General features: G+C 34.0%; 2 protein-coding genes across 2 annotated transcripts in view; both read left to right on the top strand.

The window, feature by feature from the left end:
* The window catches only part of LOC126764244 (uncharacterized), a 480,626-nt gene that overhangs the window by 276,628 nt on the left and 177,408 nt on the right, over window positions 1–26,590 (top strand). The window lies entirely within an intron of this gene.
* Window positions 1–26,590, top strand: part of LOC126764044 (dnaJ homolog subfamily C member 16) — a 384,131-nt gene that overhangs the window by 212,384 nt on the left and 145,157 nt on the right. The window contains exon 7 of the mRNA XM_050481781.1: window positions 9,778–10,032. Coding sequence (XP_050337738.1) covers window positions 9,778–10,032 — 255 coding nt within the window. The remainder of the gene's footprint in view (window positions 1–9,777; window positions 10,033–26,590) is intronic.

Raw genomic sequence — 26,590 nt, 5'->3', positions numbered from 1 at the left:
TTTTCCGAAATTAAAAATAAAAACAACAAGTAAGGAAGGGCTAAGTTCGGGTGTCACCGAACATTTTATACTCTCGCATGATAAAGCGATAATCGAGATTTCATTATACGTCGTTTACATGTTTTTCAAATACCGTATTTTTGTAAAGTTTTATTCCGCTATCATCATTGGTTCCTAATGTATATACTCGTATTATACAGAAAAGGCATCAGATGGAATTCAAAATAGCGTTATATTGGAAGAAGGCGTGGTGGTGAACCGATTTCACCCATATTTCGTACATGTCATCAGGGTGTTAAGAAAATATTATATACCGAATTTCATTGAAATCGGTCTAGTAGTTCCTGAGATATGGTTTTTGGTCCATAAATGGGCGAGGCCACGCCCATTTTCAATTTTTAAAAAAGCCTGGGTGCAGCTTCCTTCTGCAATTTCTTCGGTAAAATTTAGTGTTTCTGTCGTTTTTTGTTAGTCGGTTAACGCACTTTTAGTGATTTTCAACATAATCTTTGTATGGGAGGTGGGCGTGGTTATTATCCGATCTCTTCCATTTTTGAACTGTATATGGAAATGCCTGAAGGAAACGACTCTGTAGAGTTTGGTTCACATAGCTATAGTAGTTTCCGAGATATGTACAAAAAACTTAGTAGGGGGCGGAGCCACGCCCACTTTTCCAAAAAAATTGCGTCCAAATATGCCCCTCCCTAATGCGATCCTTTGTGCCAAATTTCACTTTAATATCTTTATTTATGGCTTAGTTAGGACACTTTACACGTTTTCAGTTTCCGCCATTTTGTGAGCGTGGCAGCGGGCCGATTTTGCCCATCTTCGAACTTGACCTTCTTATGGAGCCAAGGAATACGTGTACCAAGTTTCATCATGATATCTCAATTTTTACTCAAGTTACAGCTTGCACGGACGGACGGACAGACAGACATCCGGATTTCGACTCTACTCGTCACCCTGATCACTTTGGTATGTATAGCCCTATATCTGACTCTTTTAGTTTTAGGACTTACAAACAACCGTTATGTGAACAAAACTATAATACTCTCCTTAGCAACATTGTTGCGAGAGTATAAAAAAGAAACGGTGCAAAAAAATGTCCACTACAAGACAAACGAAATATAACTCTAACTCAACGAATTCGCCAAGCAATTCTTCGTGGCTTTTTTCGTCGAAGTCTAAATTCTCCTCATCGAATTCTTCGTCGATTTCTTTGCCTTTGTCAACTTCTTCCATCCATAAAATTCTGAGTCTCGAACGACCGTTCCTGAGATCCTGTAAGAAGTCGTATAGCCTAAGAAAACAGTTTCGGACTTTTTTTGGGAGACGATTTTTGTAGGCTGGAAATTAGTGGATCCGAGCATACCAAGAGCGGGTTGAAGACATCACACAAATTGTCGATTTTTGAAGTCTTTCGGCCGGATCTACTGCAATATTGCCCAAGTGTTTATTTCGGGCTTCTTGAGCATCCTCGGATAATTGCCCAATTGGAAATTGTACGTGGAAGATTATTTGGTGGCCGTGCATTAAAATTTTCTGAAGTATGGGTCGGATACCAGGTGTACAGAATGACATAATTTTAAACAATATTCCCTAAATTTTTCTGCATCAACAGAAAAACCTCTAAATAATGCTTGTAAAGGTATGTACACCCTGAAAATTAACTCGGCGTCTACATATACCCAACATCTCTGCTGATATTTCATAATTTCTAAAAAAATTCCTGCGGTATTTCCATCATTTGTATTTTTTTTTTCTGAATGCATCATGGATTACCGTTTGGTTTTTCTTTTGTAGGCTATGTGTAAAAAACATTGAAAACATTTTATCTGTGTAGTGTAGATAGTCCGTAAGATAGATAAGGAGTTGTTTGAGTGAGGTTGCACAAATAGGAACGCTGAGCTGATTAAACATCACTTAAAGTATTTACAATCTTGCCATCTATCATTGTAAAGAACAGTTTATAAACAACGGTTAGCCCGCTCATGCGGGAGAAGGGTTTAAAAGACTTAATTTCGTTCTCAACAGGGTTTTTAATATGAAGTGTTGATGCTAATATTTCTCGACAAAATTCTACCATTAATGGTGTGCAAAAATGCAGAAATAAAGTCCGAGGATTTTCAAAACAATAATGTTATTATTACATTCCTTTAAAGTGGCAACCAATTGCAAAGGGACAATTGACGTGACAAAAACGCTTGCATTGGATTTGTTTTAATCACTAAATTTTTATTTGTACTCTCTTTTTTTTATTTGTCTACGAAAATTTTAGTGACGCGTTGCGACAAAAATGAGGTTAGATCTGTATTCGGAAGATTTCGGAAGCTAATTTTAACATATATGTATATGTAACTACACATTTGCAAACATATTTTGTTTAAACTCAGACTGGAGTCAAGCGAGTGGAGATTTTTTTGTAACTCCTTATTATGATCAAAGTTATTATAAAAAAACGTCAATATTTATATTGCAATTTTTAGCATCAAAAGGGCACATTTTCATAACAAATTAAAACCCTGAACGCTTGAATATCGACTTTCGATCAGCGGACTCGCGCTTTGTCGCTACGTAGTTTTCGCAATGTAATACGAGTAACACTATAGGGGTCTATCGTATTTAGCTCTTCACAGCCCGTAAAAAAAACGATTATTTTTATTCGTTCACTCCTAGTTATAAGAAGACACCCCCGGCCAAAAAATTGTGGAACCGTCAATATCCGCTTGCTGGAGATTCAATTAACTTTACTTCTAGGCATACAAACATTCCAATAAAAACCAATTAAATTACAACAAGCCTAATCCAAGAAACTTGTACTGTTCGTGATAAAAAGGCTTTTGATTTTATACGCGGTGATATAATAATTAGTTTAGGTTAATTTTAAATTTATAACTAATAGTAAAATCCTATGTAATAAAGTATACAGCTATAACAGAGATTAAGCGCACTTGCATTCATAATTTTACAATGGTTTAGCGGTCATAATTTGGTCTAACAAATAACTACTCTTGGTTGTGAAGTTGTATTTAACAGTTTATATTATTACAAATTGTAATAAAACGGCAAGAGGAAAATACGATAACTTAAAAGAATAATTATTATTTGGGACCTTCATAAAAACGGCACAAACCAAGGAAATATTGCTAATATAGTCAAATGTTCCAGTAAAATTATATACAATGCTATCAAAAATGTTAAGAATGATCCAATATGTTAATTCAAAACATGATTCGGAAGACGCCGCCACGCAAAAATCGTTGGTTGAAGAATAAAAAAATATATATTTGTTAGATCCAGAGGGATCGTTTCATTTATTGTATAAATGCAAATGCAATAATTACTTTAGAAACGATCGCACAGAACGATTGGTTGCGACATGTAGTGCATGTGCAGGCGATAAGCATTTCTTGTGGAATGTTGTGGTTTGGGATTGTGACTCATGTGGACTGGCCTACCCCGAGTGTTATGAAAAATCTCTCCTTTGGTGTCTTTATTGATGAGGTTCTGCATTCCCGTATTAATAATTTTTCAATATTTGCCATACAATTTTATAGTATTATAAATACTTAATATAATTATAATGATTATGGATATTAATATAAAAGTATTCCTAATAGGATATTCTTCGAAGAGAATCATTAATTTTTGCAATTTTTAAATATTGCCAAATTGATGCATAGTTTGTGATTCCAATACATGAATTCTTTCGTATTTAGTTCGTAGTTTAGTTATTTACTTGATGAGTTCCATCAATTATAATATTACCATGTCCTAAATCTATAATGGGCGCATTAATAGTACAGTATGTAGTTTTATTTAATTATTAGATCTTGCGTTAGAAACTCTGGAACACAGAAGAAGTCTAAATCGTTTCTAACCACTACACAAGAACGGTGTCTCTCTCTAGAGAGATCCTAAATTATCTTGTTGTTCCTCGAATTGAGACCTCTTACCTCTCCTCTAAAGACCCATGGTTCCTGGATCAGGTTCCAGGTTATCCGAGTTGAACGTCCTCGCGATGATAGCCGAGGCTGCCGTCGCATGGTGCAGGGTGTAAAGGTCACAGGGTTGGCTCGATGAGAGACCACCGTCCTCACCAACCTTTGAGGCTGCTCGGGACTACCTTCCATGCCATCATGCTATTCAATGGCGGTATCTCTTCACTCCTCTTCGCGCACAGGACTGGATCTTCCTGAACCTCTTCTCGTCCTGAAAGTCGACTAATAACAGACGTGCTCTGAAGTATACTTCATGGAACGAGCCGGTTTATCCACACCCAAAGCAGATTTCGTTTATAATGCACCTCCTCCGGGACCTCTGCGTGGGTCGTCACGACCACCTTTCCTGTGGAATTTTGTGGTTTGTATTTGTGACTCATGTAAGCTGGTTTAACATTGTGGCATAACTAGTGCAGAGACGTTTAAATGAAAGGAATTTGTTTGCAGAAAAACCCGCTTTTGTCGAAAAATAATATTAAAGCATGTTTATAATTCGCTCATAGTTACAGAAAGAAAGATTAAAATTTTTGATTTGGCTCTGATGGAAAAACATTCGTACATTGAGAGAAAAACCGATAAGTCAATCTAAGATATACCAAATCCAAATCGGATCGGATAAATCCAAAATCCAGAAGGAAATTTAAAAGTTTGGGCGTCGTTTTAATGGCGTAAAGTTGAGTAAAGTTAGAAGGGAGTATGGATAAATTGATATACTATGGAATCTATGGAATCATATGCCTATGATATTACTCCATTAAATTGGATATTTATTCATATAACAAAAGTGGCTTGCATTTTCCACTTCTCGATTGGCCAGCGCAAAGTCCATATCTAAACCCGATGGAGAACTTGTTGAATGATGTCACAGGAAAAGTTGGGCAAAGAAAATTTAAAAATTGTAACGGGCTTTGGGCAGGTGTAGAGAAAGCAAAGAACTCTATTCCTTTGGACAGATGCCAAAGGTTAATATATAGCTTACCACGCAGATGTGAAGTTGTAGGTAAGAATAACGGTTATTCCACAAAGTATTAACCAGGGTAGATATAATATCAAATAATTTCAAATTAAAAAAATTTGGTTGAAATTTTAAAAATATTTTTAATTAGGAATCCGATAATGCACCCCTCCATAAGCTGACGGATAAGCAAACTAGAAAAGTTCAGTTATATGTTTATTATATGACACCGCTAAATGAGAGCTGCAGGAATGCATGCTCATACGGATGTGTAAGAAGAATGTGGTGAAACGTAATGACGAATACTTTGGTCATAAGTGTACATATGTATATATTCGGCTTCTTATTGCTTATATTCCATTTTCTATATAAATGATTCATAGTTTTTTCTTATTCTTATAGCTTAACATTTAAACATTTAGGCTGTTCACGGTAAGGTGGTTATTGGGTTATGTGATTATTAGATTAAAAATAATCTCTGTGCTCCGTGAGCACCCTATGTTGTATGGTTATTTGCTTATTTTTACACAAACAGCTGTTCATACAATTTTAGTTCAATGAAATTCCTACTTATAAAATGCCTAAACAAAGTTTAAAAAGCAAAATAATCGAATTTAAAATAAGTTCTGTTATTCAGGAAATGGACTTTATTGAAGGTATGTGCTTATTAAATAATCCGAATTTTAAGAGTTCAAAAAATTCTTTGTATAAAATTTGCAGACATCTTGCGCCCTGAACAGTGTCATAATGCAATGGATGAAGTACTAGATGAACTGCTAGAGGACATAACTTTAATCATCTGTAGTAGACGGGGAGATGAACTACATGTTCCAAAATCTATTTATTGGCGAGAAAATGTTCTGTGTTGCTTTGACGATGGAAGATTTTTACAAATGCTGCGCGTCAGCAAATGACAATTCGCTCATCTCCTAGAAATATTTTCTAATGATATGAACTTTACTAATTCAAGTTTACAAATACCTGTAGATTTGCAACTCGCAATCGTATTGCTCCGATTAGGTTCATCGGGTGAAAGTGCTTCTGTACGTAAAATCGCTACAACTTTTGGTGTGGGAGATGGAGGTACATTGATCAATATCACCAAAAGAGTTTTTTCGGCAATTTTGAATAAACTACCCCAATTCATTCATTGGCCTGGACCAGCAGAGCGCCGGGAACTTGTTTTCCAAACATTCTGCGAATTACCATATTGCATTGACGGTAGCGAGATTAAACTGGCCGAAAAGCCGAATAAAAATCATGAGGTGTATTTTTTTCGGCAACGAATATACTCTATCAAATTACAAGTCGTATGTGACCATAAGTTACGCATATTGCATGCAGAAGTGGGCAATCCCGGAAGCTAGCACGATTCTAAGTGTTTAGGAAATCTCATATTGGAAGAAACACAACTAGCTTATTTAGTGGAGAAGAGTGGATTGCAGGTGATTCTGCGTATTAGTTGACAAAACATTTAATAACACCATACCGAAGCAATTCTTCTTTAGCAGACTCTGAAAGACAAGCTAAATTCAACAAAATACGCAGCCAGTATCGTGTTAGAGTCGAAAATTGTTTCGGGATTCTTAAAGAAAAGTTTTGTAGAGAGAGTCAAACATTTTTAAATGAATGGGTACTTGTCTGCTGTATGCTGCACAACATACTCTTGGAAGGACGAGATTCTTCACACTTTGAAAGGCAAAGTGTCGAAGCCCATGGAAGCCAATATGATGGAGATGCTATTGTTGCACCTACCCCCGCCCGAACTAAAAAGACAAGCACTATACAATTTAATTTTTCAATAAAAATTCATATTTTTGTTTTAATAACAAGTAAGAAGAAGTTGTTTATTGGTTATTTATATTATTATTTTTATACTTCATTTCAATTTCTAATTTCCTTATTCGTTCATTCTGCTCCAACTCCATTTTTTTGAGTTGGAAATCGTTTTCGATCTTCTTCTTTTCATTTTCATGTTTATTTGCTTCAACTTGCTTCATCCAATTGAATTTTTCTATTTCAAATTGAAGCTGTTTTTCCCGAAAGCTCATTCTTTCATCTTCTAATCTTGCCAGTTTGTCAATGGCAGTGTTTTGGTGTTTGGCCTTAATTTTTTTTACAAACGGGCTGGCCGCAGATGAGCCAGATGCCAATACAGATGTGTCATTTTCTTCCTGCGCTTCGGGTTCGGGCTCTTCCAAATCATACACAACATTTTCTATAGAGTCGAGTTCCATTTCAGTGGAACTCATTACCACCACCTTAGCTTCCCTCTCCGTAGCAAAAATGTCCGCTAATTGTTTGTAATGCGGACAACTTTTAAGCACTTTATCTGTAATAAAGCAAATCAATTTAATTCCAAAGTTGATATTAAAATATATATAAAATCTACCCATCACAGTCAGCTCCACATCGCCATCCTCTACTCCAGCGCCTGTGGAATTTAGCCAGTGTTCTGCCGATTTCATTTGGCTTTTTAAATAGCGAATCTTACATTTTAAGATGTTCCACGTAGCTTCAAATTTTGTCACTGCAAGCAACTTACTGTAATAAATTTTCGCTGATGGTTTCTGAAATTAAAGGAGATGTAACTAAATGAAAATACATAAATAACTAATGTGTCGAAAACTAACCTCGACGTTTCGGTGATCCTGCATATAGGACAGCACAGCTTTGATTCGGCTTCCGTCCATTTTTTCACCTCCTTTTCTCGCCGGCGCTTTCGTATTTCTGTAGACACTAAAATTATAGTATAAATAAATGACAAAAAATGTATATTTGTTTTGTACTTTATCTTTTTACTCACTTTGATGATTTTTGCGGATTTTTGATTCTTTTTGCTGTTAATAGCAGATTTTCCAATAAGAAAATCTAAATGGAAATGCCATTCGCTTAGTTTTATTTATTTTTTGTGCTGCCATTTAGTAAAATTGCAACGACTTTCTAACACTGGAAATAAGCAAATAACCACATAATCTGTAAACAAGGGCCTAGGTTGGTCAACTTTGATTATTTTGTCATACCGCATTTTGTTGTTGTTCACTTAATCACATAACCACATAACCCGATAACCACCTTATCGTGAACAGCCTAATTATAAAAATTAACGTATGCGTTCACCTTTGAAATTCTTATTAAGTTTGATCAGTGTAAGATTGTGTCCTGAAAGTTGAACAAATTTGTATTTTTTTTTTTGGATGCAAGAATACATCGCATGCTCATCTTTTTCGTCTATTAAAATTCGTGAATGATAAGACCTACCCATTCTCCTTAGATGGTAATTATAAAGCTAACTCAGTCAATTTCATTTAACTGTCACCCAACAAAGTTCCCCAAACTCTCACGATATTTTTTTAGAACAAGAGTATCACTTTAAATTCAACAACAGTATTCTATTTAAGTCTAATACTGTAGAAATTTTTGTTTGTAGCACGACTTCATGAATGGCTACATTTTTTAGCCTATGTAAAGGGTGTTTTTGTGACATGTGGTTTTCAAGAAGAAATAAAGGCTGATTCGTTTTGAGATTTCCTACTTTTTTTTAAGAAAAACACATAAACATTTTTAAAGGTTAATGTTTATTATAATTCGAAAAAACATTTTATAGTATTTATTTTTTGATGATTACTTCTTTCAAATGCTGGCTGCGGCTACATATCAGGTGGTCCATCCGTTGAGTCCAACTTTTGATAACTCGTTCGAGCATTTTGACTGATAACTGGCGAACAACACGCCAAAGTCTGAATTGAAGCGGGATTATCCGCATTGATTCATTGTTTGATGCGATGTGTGGCATTTAAGCCATCAAATAGTCGATTATTATTGTGCGATAACGGTCGCCATTAACGGTTACGGTTTCACCGGCATTATTTTTGAAGAAATATGGACCGATGATTCCACCGACCCACAAACCATACCAAAACGTTGTTTTTTCTGGATGAAATGGCAGTTCTTGAATCTCTTTAGGATCTCATCCTAAATGCTGCAATTTTGCTTGTTTATATACTCGTTGAGGCCTCATCGCTGAACAAAAGTTGGCTCGAAACTGGACTTGCACAAGCTAAAATATAGCTATATATGTATATAGTAAGCTTTAATTTAAGATCGCGACGTAAAATGCGCAAAGTCGTTCCATACGTCAGTCTGATACTACGGTCTTTGTGTAGACTCTCAGCTATGGCTGCTAGTTTTTTTTTCACTGCGTGCTGGACGTGGTCTATTTGCTCGAATATTATCCAATAATGAATTTTGCCTCTCAAGATTGGTGGTAGTACGCTAATGAAATTCCAAACAATACTGAACAAAAATAACAAATGACAGTATGACAGGACTCATGCGTGATCTGTCAAAAAAGGCTATTGAAAAAAATACCTCTACTTGGATCATACTTTAAGTTAGCCTTATTATAAGCTTTAATATAATGATAAAAATAATTACGTGCAAGTGACCGTCGAACGAATATATTTACCCGAGGAGCTCAATTTTATACCACTTCTTGCTGCAATTGGGAAATTATGTCATCAATAACGCGCTTAAAAACCTTTTTCAAGGCGCCAATCGTACTACATTAAACATTTTTAGTCAGCATAATTACTTATTTACAGTAAACTAGAGGAGTACTAAGTACATTTTGGAATATTGTATTTATCTGAGCTTGTCCATTTTGTTTCACTATTACCACCGCCTAAAGTGACCGAAAAAACAAATTAGACACAGAAAATGTGACAAAACAAAAGTGCATAGAGTATAACTATGTTTATACCTTGATCCGATTTATTTTAATTTAATAAAAATAAGTTAGTATATTTTTTGATTTCATAGGAAAAACAACAGGAGTTTATTAATGCGATTTCCAAGGGAGCCGAAGCAGACCAGCTGTGCCCTATAGTAATTATTTGGCGATATGATCAAACTCACATAAAATACGAGTGGGTTAAGGGATCGCATCTTAACATGGATTTCAACCTATATGATTCTAATGAGCAAGTTATAAACATAACTAGACGTTACATTGACAACACCATCCAAAGACTTCTGAGGACAAGTGAAACATTCAGCTACGAAACTTTTGTCAAAGTAAGTAAGACTGTTTTAATTAATATTTATAATACATGTGGTAAATAATCTACCAGCAAATTAAAATATCAACTTTAAAATTTGGCAGCCAACTTAAAATGAATCAATATCAATCACATACACCTAGTTCTATTAATTTACGACACGTTTATTTGTTTTAAAATAAATATATTATTTTAAGTATTTTGTGTTTTTTTTATATCTATTTCAAAATATGCATATTTAATATTAAATATTGCATATCAAAAAACTTTTTTTTTACCAAAATGAAAAAAAAATTAATACTTAAGCTTAAAATGCGCCTAGTTCATATCAAAAAAATTTACATACACTAATGATTATTTATATAAATCAAAAGTAATAGGTTTAGATGTATTAATTATTTTTTTATCTTTCTTTTGTTGCAAGTATTGTCGACGCTTTACGTCGAACTGTTCTTAAATTGCCTCCTAATAGCGGCAAAATCAATTTCCAACAGAATAACGACCCAAAATACACATTGTATCTTGTACGTGAAGGGTTGTTATAGAATTGAAAATAACTCAATATGCCTGCAATCGCCAGACATTAATGCTAGTGTTGGAAAACCATATTCGAAACATGGAATTTCATTAAAAGAGTTGCATTATCGACTTAGTGGGTCAAAATATCCGGAAATAATACTGAGTGGGGAGTATCCGTCGACGTCTTGGGGTAAGAATTGCAAAAAAAGGCCAAAAATATAATAAATACATCAAAAACTATTGTAATTACTCGAACGGCTCGAAGAGGCCCTTCCCGATCCTGACGGAGCTTTCAGTATTGCTCAACGCCAGTTTACACAACCGTATTAGTTTTGCGGAGATACCAAATTTGGCCAGAGATGAAAGGATCTGAGATCAAAAGTAATCTGTTTAATAAGTCCTGATTTGTAGCGACACGTGAGTTCTCTCGTGTATGATGGAGTCGATACATCCTAACGTCCTTATTTCTTGACTCAGCAGCTTCTTCTGAGAGCTCTCCAATTGAAACTAATGCATGTTGAATAATATTGGAAGCGTGAATTTAAATTTTATGGACTGACACAGAAAGATAATACCAGGAATACTTTGATGTTAATTCTCTGCTGTATATAGCGCAAATTTCCTAAATTGATCCACATTAATTTTGTACCGTGATGATATGGCTTGTAATAATGCTGCGCAATTTTCAATTAATACTTTTTCTATGTCTGTTATTTCAGCAGACGGATGGGCATCAGTGAAGAATTTTCTAGCAGTGTTTTCATCGTTTGAAGATCCACTACCACTTTTTTGATATTTGGTTTGTCTACTGTAAGACCCATTTTTTTTACGAAACTCAGTCATTTCAGTAGGCTTGACCTGTCATAAATAGCATTTTGCAGATGAGGTTATAGTAAAGGCATTGCACACTTTGCCATCCACCATTGTAAGTGGAAGAATGTTATCGATATGAAATTTACGATTGGTAGCTGTTTTGAACTTACTGGAACTTAATTGTTGAATTTTGTTTTTAAAATTCAATTCTTCATTTAGGGTTAATTGAACTAATTCCTTTTGAAACTGAATTCGATCAGCGCGGCAATAGCGGGTGGATGTAGGTTTGAGGTTTTTTCAAATTAGTTTGTGCTCCTCATCATTTTGCGATTTTATTATCATTTGTAGAGGGACATATGACGTAAAAAATAAATTACTGTCTTCCAAATTATTATTTTTGAATTACTGCTTATATTCGCTCTTCCCAGAACTGCCATCAAAGCCCCATTTTCCTATTAATGTTAGGTAATTAGAGGACTCTTTAGTTCATTAATTACATCGCTTTGCAACTCTCAAATTTGCGACGCAGTGTGGCCCAAGAATTTGTGTAGCTTAACTTCAGCGTAAGATTCTGAAACTTGTATTTACTCAGGATAGCTTTTCTGTTTTTCCTTTAAAATGTTATCATAGCAGTGTAAAAAGTTAACATCAAGTTTATTGTTAGCGAAGCTTCTAATACGTTGATACTGATGCTTGGTTAAATTTGCCTTGGTGATAAGGCATATTACTTCACATGTCTTTCCGCGAAAGATCGACGGATTCGGTTCCCTACAAGCCAAACGCAAATCATCAGCAGCGGAAACATCAAGTTCTGCTAAATCTGCTATCCTTCGCCGCTTCGTTATCTCTGAGCACTCTACCAGACTTAATCTAGGACGTCCTCGATCTTGACTCAATACGGATGGTTGTCGACTTAATAATATACTATACACTAATATACTACATATATATTCATATTGTGAAAACCAATTCGCATTTTTTGAATAACTTTTGATTTTGTTCTGTAGCTTTTATTCCACATTTCAGCAAATCTTTTAAATATGTCATCAAGTCTTTTCATAACAATATTTTCAATATATTCGTAGCCATCCGATTCAAACCTACGGCTTAGGGGTTATACCAGTGTGACACTTAAAAAATTTTTTTTTTTGCTTTTTCGATAGTTTATATATTAAAAAATATCCTGTGAAATCGGCAATATCGTATCTTGAATAGTTTTTGAATGGCAGCGCTCTAAACATCGACCGCTCAGAGGTGCATACATATATCGGGTGATTTTTTAAGAGCTTGATAACTTTTTTAAAAAAAAAACGCATAAAATTTGCAAAATCTCATCGGTTCTTTATTTGAAACGTTAGATTGGTTCATGACATTTACTTTTTGAAGATAATTTCATTTAAATGTTGACCGCGGCTGCGTCTTAGGTGGTCCATTCGGAAAGTCCAATTTTGGGCAACTTTTTCGAGCATTTCGGCCGGAATAGCCCGAATTTCTTCGGAAATGTTGTCTTCCAAAGCTGGAATAGTTGCTGGCTTATTTCTGTAGACTTTAGACTTGACGTAGCCCCACAAAAAATAGTCTAAAGGCGTTAAATCGCATGATCTTGGTGGCCAACTGCCCATGCATCCCGAAAAATGCACTGTTTGGTGTGGTTTGTACGCTGGTGGAATCATTGGACCGTATTTTTTCAAAGATGCTGTTGGACGCAACGTTACGGTGAATGGCGATCGCTATCGTTCGATGCTAACAAACTTTTTGTTGCCAAAAATGGAAGAACTGAACTTGGTTGACATGTGGTTTCAACAAGATGGCGCTACATGCCACACAGCTCGCGATTCTATGGCCATTTTGAGGGAAAACTTCGGAGAACAATTCATCTCAAGAAATGGACCCGTAAGTTGGCCACCAAGATCATGCGATTTAACGCCTTTAGACTATTTTTTGTGGGGCTACGTCAAGTCTAAAGTCTACAGAAATAAGCCAGCAACTATTCCAGCTTTGGAAGACAACATTTCCGAAGAAATTCGGGCTATTCCGGCCGAAATGCTCGAAAAAGTTGCCCAAAATTGGACTTTCCGAATGGACCACCTAAGACGCAGCCGCGGTCAACATTTAAATGAAATTATCTTCAAAAAGTAAATGTCATGAACCAATCTAACGTTTCAAATAAAGAACCGATGAGCTCTTAAAAAATCACCCGATATATGTAAGTGAAACTTTAAACGCATTTTTCTCGAAACGACATTTTTCAAAATTGCTGACATCCTAACTCAACGAGAAATTTACCGATCGACTTCAAATTAAAACTGGGTATAGTTGAATACATTTGCTATACATTAAAAAAACGACAATTTTTTCGTAAACAAAACGATTTTTTTTACGCCATTACGCCATTTATTTTTCAAAGATCGTAGTTCATTGTATAGAAAATATATTTAAGTTTAATAAACATATTGAATTTTTTTGTTTCAGCAAATAATTCGACCGGAATCATGCCAGCAGTTGAGACACTTTTTTATCGGCACATAACTTCGTTATTTTTCAATATTTCTGTAAAAAAAAATTTTAATATAGCTAAAAATATACTTTATTACGTCCATAGAACGTCGAAACATTCAATCTAGTACTTTTTTTTTTTAATTCACGAAAATCGCCTAATTTTTCATTCGTCACACTGGTATAGCCCCTTAAGTCGTCACATACTTTTTTAGCTCAAATTAACCTTTTTCCAAGCACCACAATTCAAAAATATGTAGGCGTGAAAGTTCACATTGATATGAAAACAAACATTTGATAAAAGTGAGAAAATGAAAACCAAAGCTCAAATAAATATGACGAAAAAACATAAAAGACAATATAATATACTAGTTTATACATATACTTAAATACAAAAAATTATGAAAAATAACACACAAAAAATCGCATGCCTGGTAGAATGACAAAGAGAGGTGAAAAGGTTGCAGCTGAAATCAAAAGCATAGACTTAGAAAACATTACCTAATATAAACAAACTTGACTCATTTGAGATCAAGACAGGAATCACGACTTTTTTTTACTTAATTCGATATATAAAGAAAAATATATCATTCAATAGGTCACTAGATAGAAAAATCGCTTTGTTATATAACATATACATACCTATTACATTAAACACGATTTTATATTGCAATTTAATTTATTATACATAAGAGATAATTTTTAAGCTATTTTCACTGCATAGTCCGCGTGTTTCTATTGTCTCCATTCTCTCTCTTTTCGTAGTACGAGTTAGGGAATGTATTCCTTATAATAGTAACAAACATCAAAACAACCTTTTGTTTCAGTAAACAGAATGCAGAAACAACCTTGAGTTGGAACAATTGAAATGCACTATCACTACAATAAACAAGTATCAAAACAACATTGAGTTTGAATACCACAACAACCTTATCTTAAAACAAAGCAATTGTATCTAAAGCTTAGTACGCAGCTCTCAAGAAACGTAAAAACTTCATATAAAAAAACGCTTAAGAAACGGTCAAGATACTTTCCTGCGACAAACTTACTTGTGCTAGTACGCAGCTCTCAAGAAATCTAGTACTAATTTTTGATACTTTTTTTCAGTAAAATGTGAATATGGCAAACCTTGTTTTGCGAAGAAACATCAAATCAACAATTGTTTCTTGAAGGAAATTCGAAGTAATCGTCAAATTCGTCCTAAATTAGTTGAAATCATTATTATGAAGTATATTCCATTTTGAAATGTTGCATAAAACCTACCAATCATCAACAACATTTCTTAAATCTCAATAAAAATATTTATGTTACCATACACATACACACATACATATTACGCACAAAGTTTGTTTTCTTTGTTTATTCTCTCTTGCTCTTCTAATGTAGATCATTCACAATGCGTAACCAGCTGTCAAAATTACTTGAGAAATAATGTATTTTTTTCCTTGAGCAATTACTTGAGAGCTGCGTACCAACCTTAAGCAAGCAATACATGTACATATGTACATATATGTTTGTAAACAAACCTAAACAAATAATATAATCTGTATCTTAACAAACTATCAACTAGTAAAGCTTAGTACGCAGCTCTCAAGAAACGTAAAAACTTCATATAAAAAAACGCTTAAGAAACGGTCAAGATACTTTCCTGCGACAAACTTACTTGTGCTAGTACGCAGCTCTCAAGAAATCTAGTACTAATTTTTGATACTTTTTTTCAGTAAAATGTGAATATGGCAAACCTTGTTTTGCGAAGAAACATCAAATCAACAATTGTTTCTTGAAGGAAATTCGAAGTAATCGTCAAATTCGTCCTAAATTAGTTGAAATCATTATTATGAAGTATATTCCATTTTGAAATGTTGCATAAAACCTACCAATCATCAACAACATTTCTTAAATCTCAATAAAAATATTTATGTTACCATACACATACACACATACATATTACGCACAAAGTTTGTTTTCTTTGTTTATTCTCTCTTGCTCTTCTAATGTAGATCATTCACAATGCGTAACCAGCTGTCAAAATTACTTGAGAAATAATGTATTTTTTTCCTTGAGCAATTACTTGAGAGCTGCATACCAACCTTAATAAGTAAACATACTAGTTAGTATAAATAGAAGTAAGAACCATGTAATAAGTTAGTCTTAAGAGTATAAATAAAGAGTACACATTTCGGTGCAGCTCAAAATATATTCTTTTGACTAATTTTTACTTCTGATAAGAATTAACTGGCGCATTGATCTGCATGTTCAATTCTATCAGCTCTGAATTCAATTTGCACCTTCTCTATGTTTTTACATTCTCTAGTTGAACCAGAGAACTTCAAACATAGAGAAGGTGCAGGTTCGATATCTAACATTTGTTAGAATTAAAGTAAGGAATTCACCTTACAACCACAGAAAATGTGTACAAATACAGATCTCTCACATACTCAAAAAGACATAAATAAGAAGTTGCACTGTGGGTAATAACTGTAAAATTGCCTAACAATTTTAAGTTTCTTTGTAACAACTATAAATTTATAAAATGTAAGACAAATAAAAAAAATTATAATAAATATTTTAGTTTAGTAATCATTTTTTTTAATATGTCTTTATAACAGCATTTAATTTAGTTTATTTCATATAATAATTTCTATGTTTGGTTTAATCTCATTTGCTGTAGCTACACGCATAATTGTACCACAATTTAAATCAGATAACCTATTTCATATTTTATGTTTGTTTAATTTCGTTTTTGAAAAAATAGATATAATTTTCGAAGCAAAAAGTTTCAAACCAGGTTATTTCTTTAAGATTCCTTATAAAAAGTAATTTCAATAATAACTTCAGGTTATGAACCACTGTTTCTTCAATCGCATATACACAAATGAATCTTATGAGAGCGCAATGTAAATAATTACCCAACAACGCTTCTACCGCCCGCTTACCGTAGAACAGTGGTCGGCATGAGAGGATCTATCACTGTGTTGGTGAGCACGAAAAAAAAGTAGCCCAGTGGGAAATTGGAATTAAAATTAAGCATCTAATCTAAATAATTAATAGTATAATGAAAATTAACAAAATGTCTTTTAAGGATATATTCCCTATTATCTTTACTTGGAACATAAAGGGCATTGCATGGCACCAAAGGCATTTAGAATCATAAAATATTTCTCGCAGGGCATATTTGGTTTTGCGCTATAGTCTTGCGTGATGTTAATTCGTTGCTGGCCCCAGGGATAATGGGATGCCCAACTTATTCCAGTGAGAGAGCGCCTCAAAATAAACGTTTTTTATAACATTTTCCATTATGGCCAGATCGAACAAAATAAGAATTTTTGGGCATTTTAAATTAAAACACCCAACATTTATTACGATTGCAAATTATTATATATTGGACTTTTAATATATGACGAAACTACTTAAATCCTTTTTTGACTTTTGATCTTTCAATACTTAATAAGGTGAATTAAGCCTGTTAGTTCTCAATTATCAAATGTTGTTCATCATTTGTAATTGAAAATTAATTCTATTATGCATCAAATTACAAAACGTTTCATGAAATATATTTAAATTTCCCATTTTCTTTGATTTTCATTGTTTTAAATTTTTATTAGCGATCTTGAACAGCGGCAACAAATTCCTCCGTTTTCATATTTTTTTGGTAAGATTTCAATCTGGCCGTAGCTCGTTTCCAATTGCTAAACGTCAAAACCTCCCCAATCCAGTCAACTGTCAAAGTTGAGGTGGTTTTGACGTTTAGCAACTGTTCTCTCACTTCCAGTGAGAGAGGAGTTGGGCATCCCATTATTCCTGGTTGGCCCGACAACGACTGAACGATAGAGCGTAAGCGTACGTGTGAAGTTTGTTTGCAAAATTTTGCTACGAAATGCCGACCACTGCCGTAGAATTTCTAACGACTCAGCTGATTTCTCTCTCACAACGCAGGGTTGCCAGGCTCGATATACTGTAGTAAATATGAAAATTGTCTTCAATATATTTGAAATTTTCTTAAACTAACTCAAAATCAGAGTCGAATGCTATTGTTTTAAGATATATCGGGTGATTTTTTTGAGGTTAGGATTTTCATGCATTAGTATTTGACAGATCACGTGGGATTTCAGACATGGTGTCAAAGAGAAAGATGCTCAGTATGCTTTGACATTTCATCATGAATAGACTTACTAACGAGCAACGCTTGCAAATCATTGAATTTTATTACCAAAATCAGTGTTCGGTTCGAAATGTGTTTCGCGCTTTACGTCCGATTTATGGTCTACATAATCGACCAAGTGAGCAAACAATTAATGCGATTGTGACCAAGTTTCGCACTCAGTTTACTTTATTGGACATTAAACCAACCACACGAATGCGTACAGTGCGTACAGAAGAGAATATTGCGTCTGTTTCTGAGAGTGTGGCTGAAGACCGTGAAATGTCGATTCGTCGCCGTTCGTTTTTCAAAGATGCTGTTGGACGCAACGTTACGGTGAATGGCGATCGCTATCGTTCGATGCTAACAAACTTTTTGTTGCCAAAAATGGAAGAACTGAACTTGGTTGACATGTGGTTTCAACAAGATGGCGCTACATGCCACACAGCTCGCGATTCTATGGCCATTTTGAGGAAAAACTTCGGAGAACAATTCATCTCAAGAAATGGACCCGTAAGTTGGCCACCAAGATCATGCGATTTAACGCCTTTAGACTATTTTTTGTGGGGCTACGTCAAGTCTAAAGTCTACAGAAATAAGCCAGCAACTATTCCAGCTTTGGAAGACAACATTTCCGAAGAAATTCGGGCTATTCCGGCCGAAATGCTCGAAAAAGTTGCCCAAAATTGGACTTTCCGAATGGACCACCTAAGACGCAGCCGCGGTCAACATTTAAATGAAATTATCTTCAAAAAGTAAATGTCATGAACCAATCTAACGTTTCAAATAAAGAACCGATGAGATTTTGCAAATTTTATGCGTTTTTTTTTTAAAAAAGTTATCAAGCTCTTAAAAAATCACCCGATATAAACTATTTTTAATAGTTTGATTTCAGTTTGATATTTTATATTATGCAAATTTATAATTGAAAAGTTAGATGTGTATAAAACTACATATGCGTATTGAGTAATGGCAACATTGTTCGCATGAAAACGAAAACGAAACGCTTGCCGCTCGTAGCGGAGGGAGAAGCGAAATACGATGTTTCTGCCATCAGCGTTTGTATTCTATTTGTGTGCTTAGCCACTCTCAATTATTAATGCCATACCGCGCAAATATATTTTTATTTGATGATATCTTATATTTTTGAAAATATGTGTTCCCTTTCTATAGCGCGTATTATTATTTTAATACATTTCCAGAGGCAACTTAGATTTTTAAAGTTTAACAGAACAATTATAGCAAAAAACCTCAATTCTTTGAATATTTTGATAAAACAACCAAACTGAAAATATCACAAATAATATATTTATATGACCATTTTCATTAAATGGAATTGCAATAGGTTTAAACAAAATATATAAATTGGTCAGTAGTATCTTTTCTTATGCAGATATGCAGATATATAAAACTGCCTTGCATATGTACATACGTATAAAAGCCCACAACTAGATAAAAGTTTTGCCAATTGTAGCTAAAATGAATTTTTACAACTGGCATCACCACCATTACTGTTCTATTGCATGTACAGTGGTGTGAACAAAATAGGAACAAGCATAAGGTGCTATGAAGTTTTAAAATGTGCAGTTTTCCTATTAAATAAAATTGTTTTTAGATACAAGTATAACTCATATAATTTTTCCTACCAGTGATTAGAATTTCCCACCATGCAAAGGTAAATAAAAACAAATATTAATGCGAAACTCTAAAACCTGCAAATTATGTTTACCTCTTTTTGTTTACACAACTGTACTATTCCGATATGAAGTAAACTTCCGCTTTTTAATTTGTGTACAATGTCAGTATTGTCGCAACCATTTTATAAGTGGTCTTGAACGATGCAACAAATCCATCTGTTCACATATTTTTTGGTAAGATTTCAATCTGGCCATCGCTCGTTTCCAATTGCTAAACGTCAAAACCTCCTGAACTCGATCAACTGTTAAAGTTCACTAGGTTTTGACGTTTAGCAATTATTCTCTCACTTCCACATTAAGTTATGGAGGAATGTAATTGATTTTTTTTGCAACATTTTATGCCCTTCCCTCCGTAAACTGATATTCCCCTCTTCTAGCCCTCGTGCGCACTTTGCTAACTTTGCGGGCTAAAAATGTGCCCATCCCTGATGTTAGCTTTCAACCAGGGAATCGCTTGTATGTGCAATGTATGCAAATACATATGTATTTATATATGCTTTTGTGTTTTGCCCTCACCAATTCCATATTGACATGTAAAAATAATTATGATATGAATATAATTTTGTATGAATGCATGCATAATAATATTTATAGTCAATTTGGACTGGCATACTTAATAGTTTTATTTGATTTTTACATAATATATTATAGATACTATAAACATTTTTGTATTATATTTCTTACCAATAGAAATTAAATTTATCACAACAATATATACATATGTATGTATGTTTGTACATCTTCTATCATATTAATATTATGTGTCTGCACATGCTCTTATTATCTGCTGATATAAATGTATGTATACGCATGTGCGCGTTCAAAAATTCAAATCATGATTTTATCACTTATCAATATATATGTACATGTGGGCGCATTGATCTGCCTGTTCATACATACATATATGTACATATATATAACACCAACAAAAAATTGAAACATTGTTCTACAAAAAAAAAAATTGTCCCAAATAGCATAAGCATCACAAGTCAATATGGCAGCCAAATTGGCGAAGCCCAAATGTAGTAAATTTTACAACAAAAACGATTTCATTCATAAACGCAGGCTCATATTCCACAAGCGACCTCGCTTCATTCATAAAAACAGACGCCGTAACATCTCCCCGAGCATGCCTTTGCCAACAAGTGTCTTTTCGCGACGATGGCAAACGCTAAAAATCATAAATTGAACAACTTTCTGATGCAAACTCGCAAAACACAAAAAAAAAAACACGGAGTGACAAAAGTGGCAACATAGCTGTTGTCAATTTATAATATTTGTCAATTCTAAAATATTTTTCCGTGGCTCGCAAAAATCAGCGTCGATATGTATGCAAGCTCTTTCAAAAATATACATATTTATGCTAGCTTGTTGGCGAAGCTATTCGAGCAGCAAGGGAAGCGGTAACAATCGGCGATCGTTTGTTAGTTTCTTTCGGCACAGCTCGGATTTTCTACCAACAACACAAAGTTGTGGCGCTTTGTCGTCACGTCAGTGTTTCGACACATTGACTCTTTGACAAAGCGTGAGTTTCGGCCATGCGAAAGATGCGTGTGACACTTGTTATTATGAATGTATGTACATATGTATGTATGTGGCTCGCATTTGCTTTCGTAAACATACAGACAAATGTGCCAAAGAAATAATATATATACATATGTACACATAGGCCCTAGAAATTCTATTGGTGCAAATATGAAAATGATAACGAAATAATGCGATTATGCATATTTCATGAAGGTCATCAATTTTCTTTGAAGAAATTAAGTTTATTTGACACATCTTCGTAATAGTCGAAATAAATATAATATTTTTGAAATAAGTTAAAAACTAAAAAAAATTACATTATTTTTTATTTAATTTTTCCCGATTTTGTATAAAAATTAAAAATTTTACCATTTTTCTAAAAAAAAAATGGTTGATATAATACAAAATAATCACGTATATGTGACTCAGATAATGCTTTTTTACATTCTCTGTGTGACTTTGTATATTTTTCTTCAAAGCTCTCTTTATTCATTCTCGCATGAATTCAGTCGTTTTACATACTTATATTTCTGCCATTGAACGTGCTCATTTCTGCTAAATAGCAGCGAGAATGGTGAATTCCGTACTACAATTCTATAAGCTCTGTTAGCCGTCCAATCGAACATCATACAGAACTCAATTTGCACCATCTCTATGTCTTTATGTTCTCTGGTTGAGCAAGAGCTGTTGCTGTTTGATCGAACTCGACTTACGAGCAATTTCTCACTTGACTCAACTCAGCGCTTTTACTCGTTTTTATGCATGAGACCCTAAGGAACAGCAATTCATTTACTTATATCTACATGCATACTATATGTATATGGAGGATGGAGTCATGTGTAGAAGTTCACGCAAGTGAAGAAAGTTCTCTGATCGCTATTCACTTGGGAGTGGCCAGAAACGATTCTTTTACATATGGCAAATTGTCGGTGATGATTTGGGGATGTATTAGCAGCAAGGGAGTCGGAGAGCTTGCGTTTATTGAAAACACAATGAATTCTGAGCAATATCTCTCCATTCTCAAAACAAATTTGAGGCAAAGTGCGGACAAATTGGCTTTATTGTCGATAATAAGCCAAAATTTAAATTTAATCAGAACAATGACCCCAAACATAAGGAGCTCACTGTGCGCACATGGCTCCTTTATAATTGCCAAAAGATCATAGATACACCTCCTCAGAGCTCCGACATGAACCCCATTGAAAATTTTTGGGTTTATCTGAAGAAAAAAGTGGCAAACAGGCAGCCCAAACACCGCGCCGCCTTAAAAGCAGCAGTACTGGAAGAGTGGCATACGTATAAAATTCCGTTGGAATATGACCTACACTAGCCTCGTAGTGGAAGCTAAGGGGGGTCATACTAAATATTAAAATTAGTTTAAGATAGTATAAGTTGTTAAATATATTCATTAAACAGTAGCTTAAGTACTTTGTGTAAAGAGTTTCTTGCCAGTGTCAAAAATGTGTAAACCCATATTTTTTGTTTTACAATTTTCCCTCTTGTTGTATTGTTTTTATTTTTGTGCATACTAATTTAAAATTTGCTAAATAATAGTTCTGCATTAAAAAATATTGAAAAAAAAATAACTAAAGGCGTTATTTTTGCATGCAAATTCAAAAAATATGTTTTTTTTTTTCAGTGTGTAAAGAGTTTCTTGACATACTGTATGTTCCAGAGGATGAATCTTATATGACTCAAAGCTAAGAGCTGGCATATTAAGTACTAAATGAGAAAGTCACAAAAGTGTTTATTTTACTTTAAGTATCTCAATTCCACCCTAGCTGCATACTTATATATGTACTTACATATTTATACTCTTGCAACCAGTTGCTACAGAGAATTATAGTGTTGTTCACCTAACGGTTGTACGTATTACCTAAAACTAGTCATGATTACGAGTTCGTAGATGGGCGTAATCGGACCATTGCGACGCACAGTGGCACCGCTCCATACATTTCTTGGAAAAAAATAGAAGGAGTAGTCGTACAACAATGAAACTTTGCAGAAACACTTCTCTGAACTAAATTAAGAAATTTTGAAAAAATCTTGGAAAACCGCCCACTGCCACACCCACCTCCCATATAACTGCAATTGCCAAAATTTTTATTTTTGGACCTAGGGACTTGAAATTCGGGACACTTCTTAATTGAGTTCTCCTGATAAAAAAAAATTAAACTTAAACGCAAAGTGACGTTATTTATACCTTTACCTTGATAAAAATCTAATATAATATGCAATGTTTTAATTGAATATGTAACAGGCAAAAAATTGTGTTAGTTTTTATTTGTAATATTATGCAAACACCATATCTTTAACAATGGGATCTAGTTCTAAGGAAACTTTGTTCGAATGACGCCTTAAGCTACTTATGTAAGGATCCGAAGTTATAAGAAGTCTGTTGAAGACATCAGTATTTGGTGAAATTAAAATCGATGTTACTAAAAGGGACGGTAATTGGCGGTTGTTTTTTTTTTTAATTGAAAGTACAGGCTCGGAACTTTAATTTTTTTATAGTAAGAGGGCTAAGCAAGGCAAAGCACATAAAGTTTTCCATCAAAAAAAAGAAAAGTTGAAATTTTTTAGCATAATTTTTGAAAAATTATAAAAATTAGCTTACTTTGCCAATTTCAATAATTTTTTTTTTTAAACAAGTAGGTGCTATATTTTTACTTTACTTACTCACAACAAAAATTCTTTATTTGGACAATAATTTTAATCTGATTTTATTGAATAACTTTCCGTCGACTTCTGTTAGCTTTTTTAACTATAAAATTTCACTTTTTATAAAAAACCTTGTTGAATTTTTCTTATCCAAATATTTCTTTACAAAACAAAATCATTAAAGTTTTGGAATTGGAAAGTGGAAAATCCTATTTTTTCCGCCGAAATGCCACTGTGCGACGCCCACAAATCTCGTTAACCGAAAACCTATAAAGTTCCATAACTAAGCACTGAATATCTATATCTTCTATCTATATAAATAAAAATGAATTGTTGTTCGTGAGTCTGATTAAAACTTGAGAACGGCTGGGCCGATTGAGCTGACTTTGGTTTTCAAATGTTTGTCGTAGTCCAGGGTAGGTCTAAACGGTGAGCAAATAAGGAAAAATTACGAGTAAGATAGAGTAAAACGACAATTCCATTTTCCCATATAAAAGTTGACCACTTACTTGCTGTCAAACATTTGACGGTATTTGTACTCTCAGTTCCACTCGAATTGAAGAACGCATTAAAACAAGACTTTTGAATCGACAACATAATATCAACTTTGCTCATAACATCGTGTATTTAAATTTCAATTTCAAATTTCGAAATATACAGTGGGCGACAAAAGTCTACGTACGACCCATATTTTTGATGTATTGCTGAATGTAAAAATAGTATGGAAAAAGTAATGATGCATTTTTGTTTTAATTACATTTTTATTAGGAAATTATAAAACAAAAAGTTTACTCCAATACAAACATAACAAACTATTCACAAAAAACTAAAAAAAAACATTGACAAAAGTCTACGTACGGCATGTATTATATACTTTATGTTCATGTTGCAAACTAGAAAGTAACGGGAAAGTACCGTTTATGTTTATTTTGTGTTTACGCTTTACAATAAGCTTCATGTTAAGTTTAAACAACGTATAGTTGTCACAATGGGTCCTCGGAAAGAAATTTCAACAGATGTGCGAAACCTGGTGGTAAAATACAAAAAGGAGAATAAATCATTTGGTGAAATATCAAAACTGCTTAATTTACCTAAATCAACTGTTCAAACCATATTTGAAAACTTTAAAAAATAAAAGTGTTGAAAATAAACCACGAACCGGTCGACCGAAAAAGCTTAGTAGGAGAGATGTCTCTTTTATTTTAAAAGAAGTTGATAAGAATCCACAAATTCATGCCACTAAGTTAGCCACGGAATTAACAGTACGATCGGATAAAATTGTACATTCCAGAACAGTTCAAAGGGCTTTAAATGACAAAGGATTTCACAGCAGAACTCCACGCAGAAAACCCCTTATCAGTGAAAAGAACCGAAAGCTTCGTTTGGATTTCGCCCACAAGTATAAAGATAAAGATCTTGATTTCTGGAAACAAGTTTTATTCACCGACGAATCCAAGTACAACATTTTTGGAAGTGATGGAAGAGCCAAAGTTTGGAGAAGAGCCAATACAGCAATGAAGCTCAAACACCTTATACCTACTGTCAAACATGGCGGTGGAAATGTCATGGTTTGGGGCGCTGTGGCTGCATCTGGAGTAGGAAACTTAGTATTTGTGGAGGGGAACATGGATCGTTTTCAATATAAGAATATACTAGAACAAAATTTAAGAGCATCCGTGGATAAACTAAATCTTGGTAGGAGCTGGCTATTCCAGCAGGATAACGATCCGAAGCACACGGCCCCCATTATAAAGGAATGGCTGCTTTACTATGCCCCACGTCAATTAAATACACCACCACAAAGCCCAGATTTAAATATTATTGAGCATGTTTGGGAGATTTTGGAACGTAAGGTGAGAAAACATGTCATTACCAGTGCGAAAACACTAAGAGAGAAACTTCAGGAAGAATGGCAACATATAACACCCGTTGAGATTGAAAATTTAGTTTCTTCAATGCCTAGACGCTTACAAGCAGTTATAGATGCCCATGGTGGGCCAACAAAATACTAATTTTTAAGACTCAGTGCCTTATTGAAATGTTTTTTTATTAAAATGCTAGTCGTACGTAGACTTTTGTCAATGTTTTTTTTTAGTTTTTTGTGAATAGTTTGTTATGTTTGTATTGGAGTACACTTTTTGTTTTATAATTTCCTAATAAAAATGTAATTAAAACCAAACTGCATCATTACTTTTTCCATACTATTTTTATATTCAGCAATATATCAAAAATATGGGTCGTACGTAGACTTTTGTCGCCCACTGTATAAATATAATTAATGTGTTGACATGTTTGATGGTGCCAACCTTACAGTGTTACCAACTCTCAAAAATACTTTTATTATAATAACGGGGCATCTCTGCCTGTGCAGACTCCACATTGCTCATTGCTTACTAGATGTAGAGTACTACATAGTCTGTCATATATCGTAAGCTAGAAGCTGTCTTTTCAGCAGTTTAACAGCGCAGTTTTCATTTATATGAAAATTTCGAAGAGGCAACATATCCCATTTCCACATATGCCGACGGCATTTTAATTTTGGTAATATGAAAATTAGAAGAGCGAGTTAAGACGGTTGTGTTATATTATAAATATAAAGTACATTTTCAAAATAACATTTAATATTTAGTATAATATTGTTAATTTACAGAAATATTATGCAAATTGGGTTGGGAAGTCTTAAATTTAATAAACTTATACAAGCATAAATCAAAATATCA

Source organism: Bactrocera neohumeralis, unplaced genomic scaffold (assembly GCF_024586455.1).
Source record: "Bactrocera neohumeralis isolate Rockhampton unplaced genomic scaffold, APGP_CSIRO_Bneo_wtdbg2-racon-allhic-juicebox.fasta_v2 cluster09, whole genome shotgun sequence".
Lineage (NCBI taxonomy): Eukaryota > Metazoa > Arthropoda > Insecta > Diptera > Tephritidae > Bactrocera > Bactrocera neohumeralis.
The sequence above is the reverse complement of the archived record's forward strand: the minus strand, read 5'-3'. Positions and strand labels throughout refer to the sequence as shown.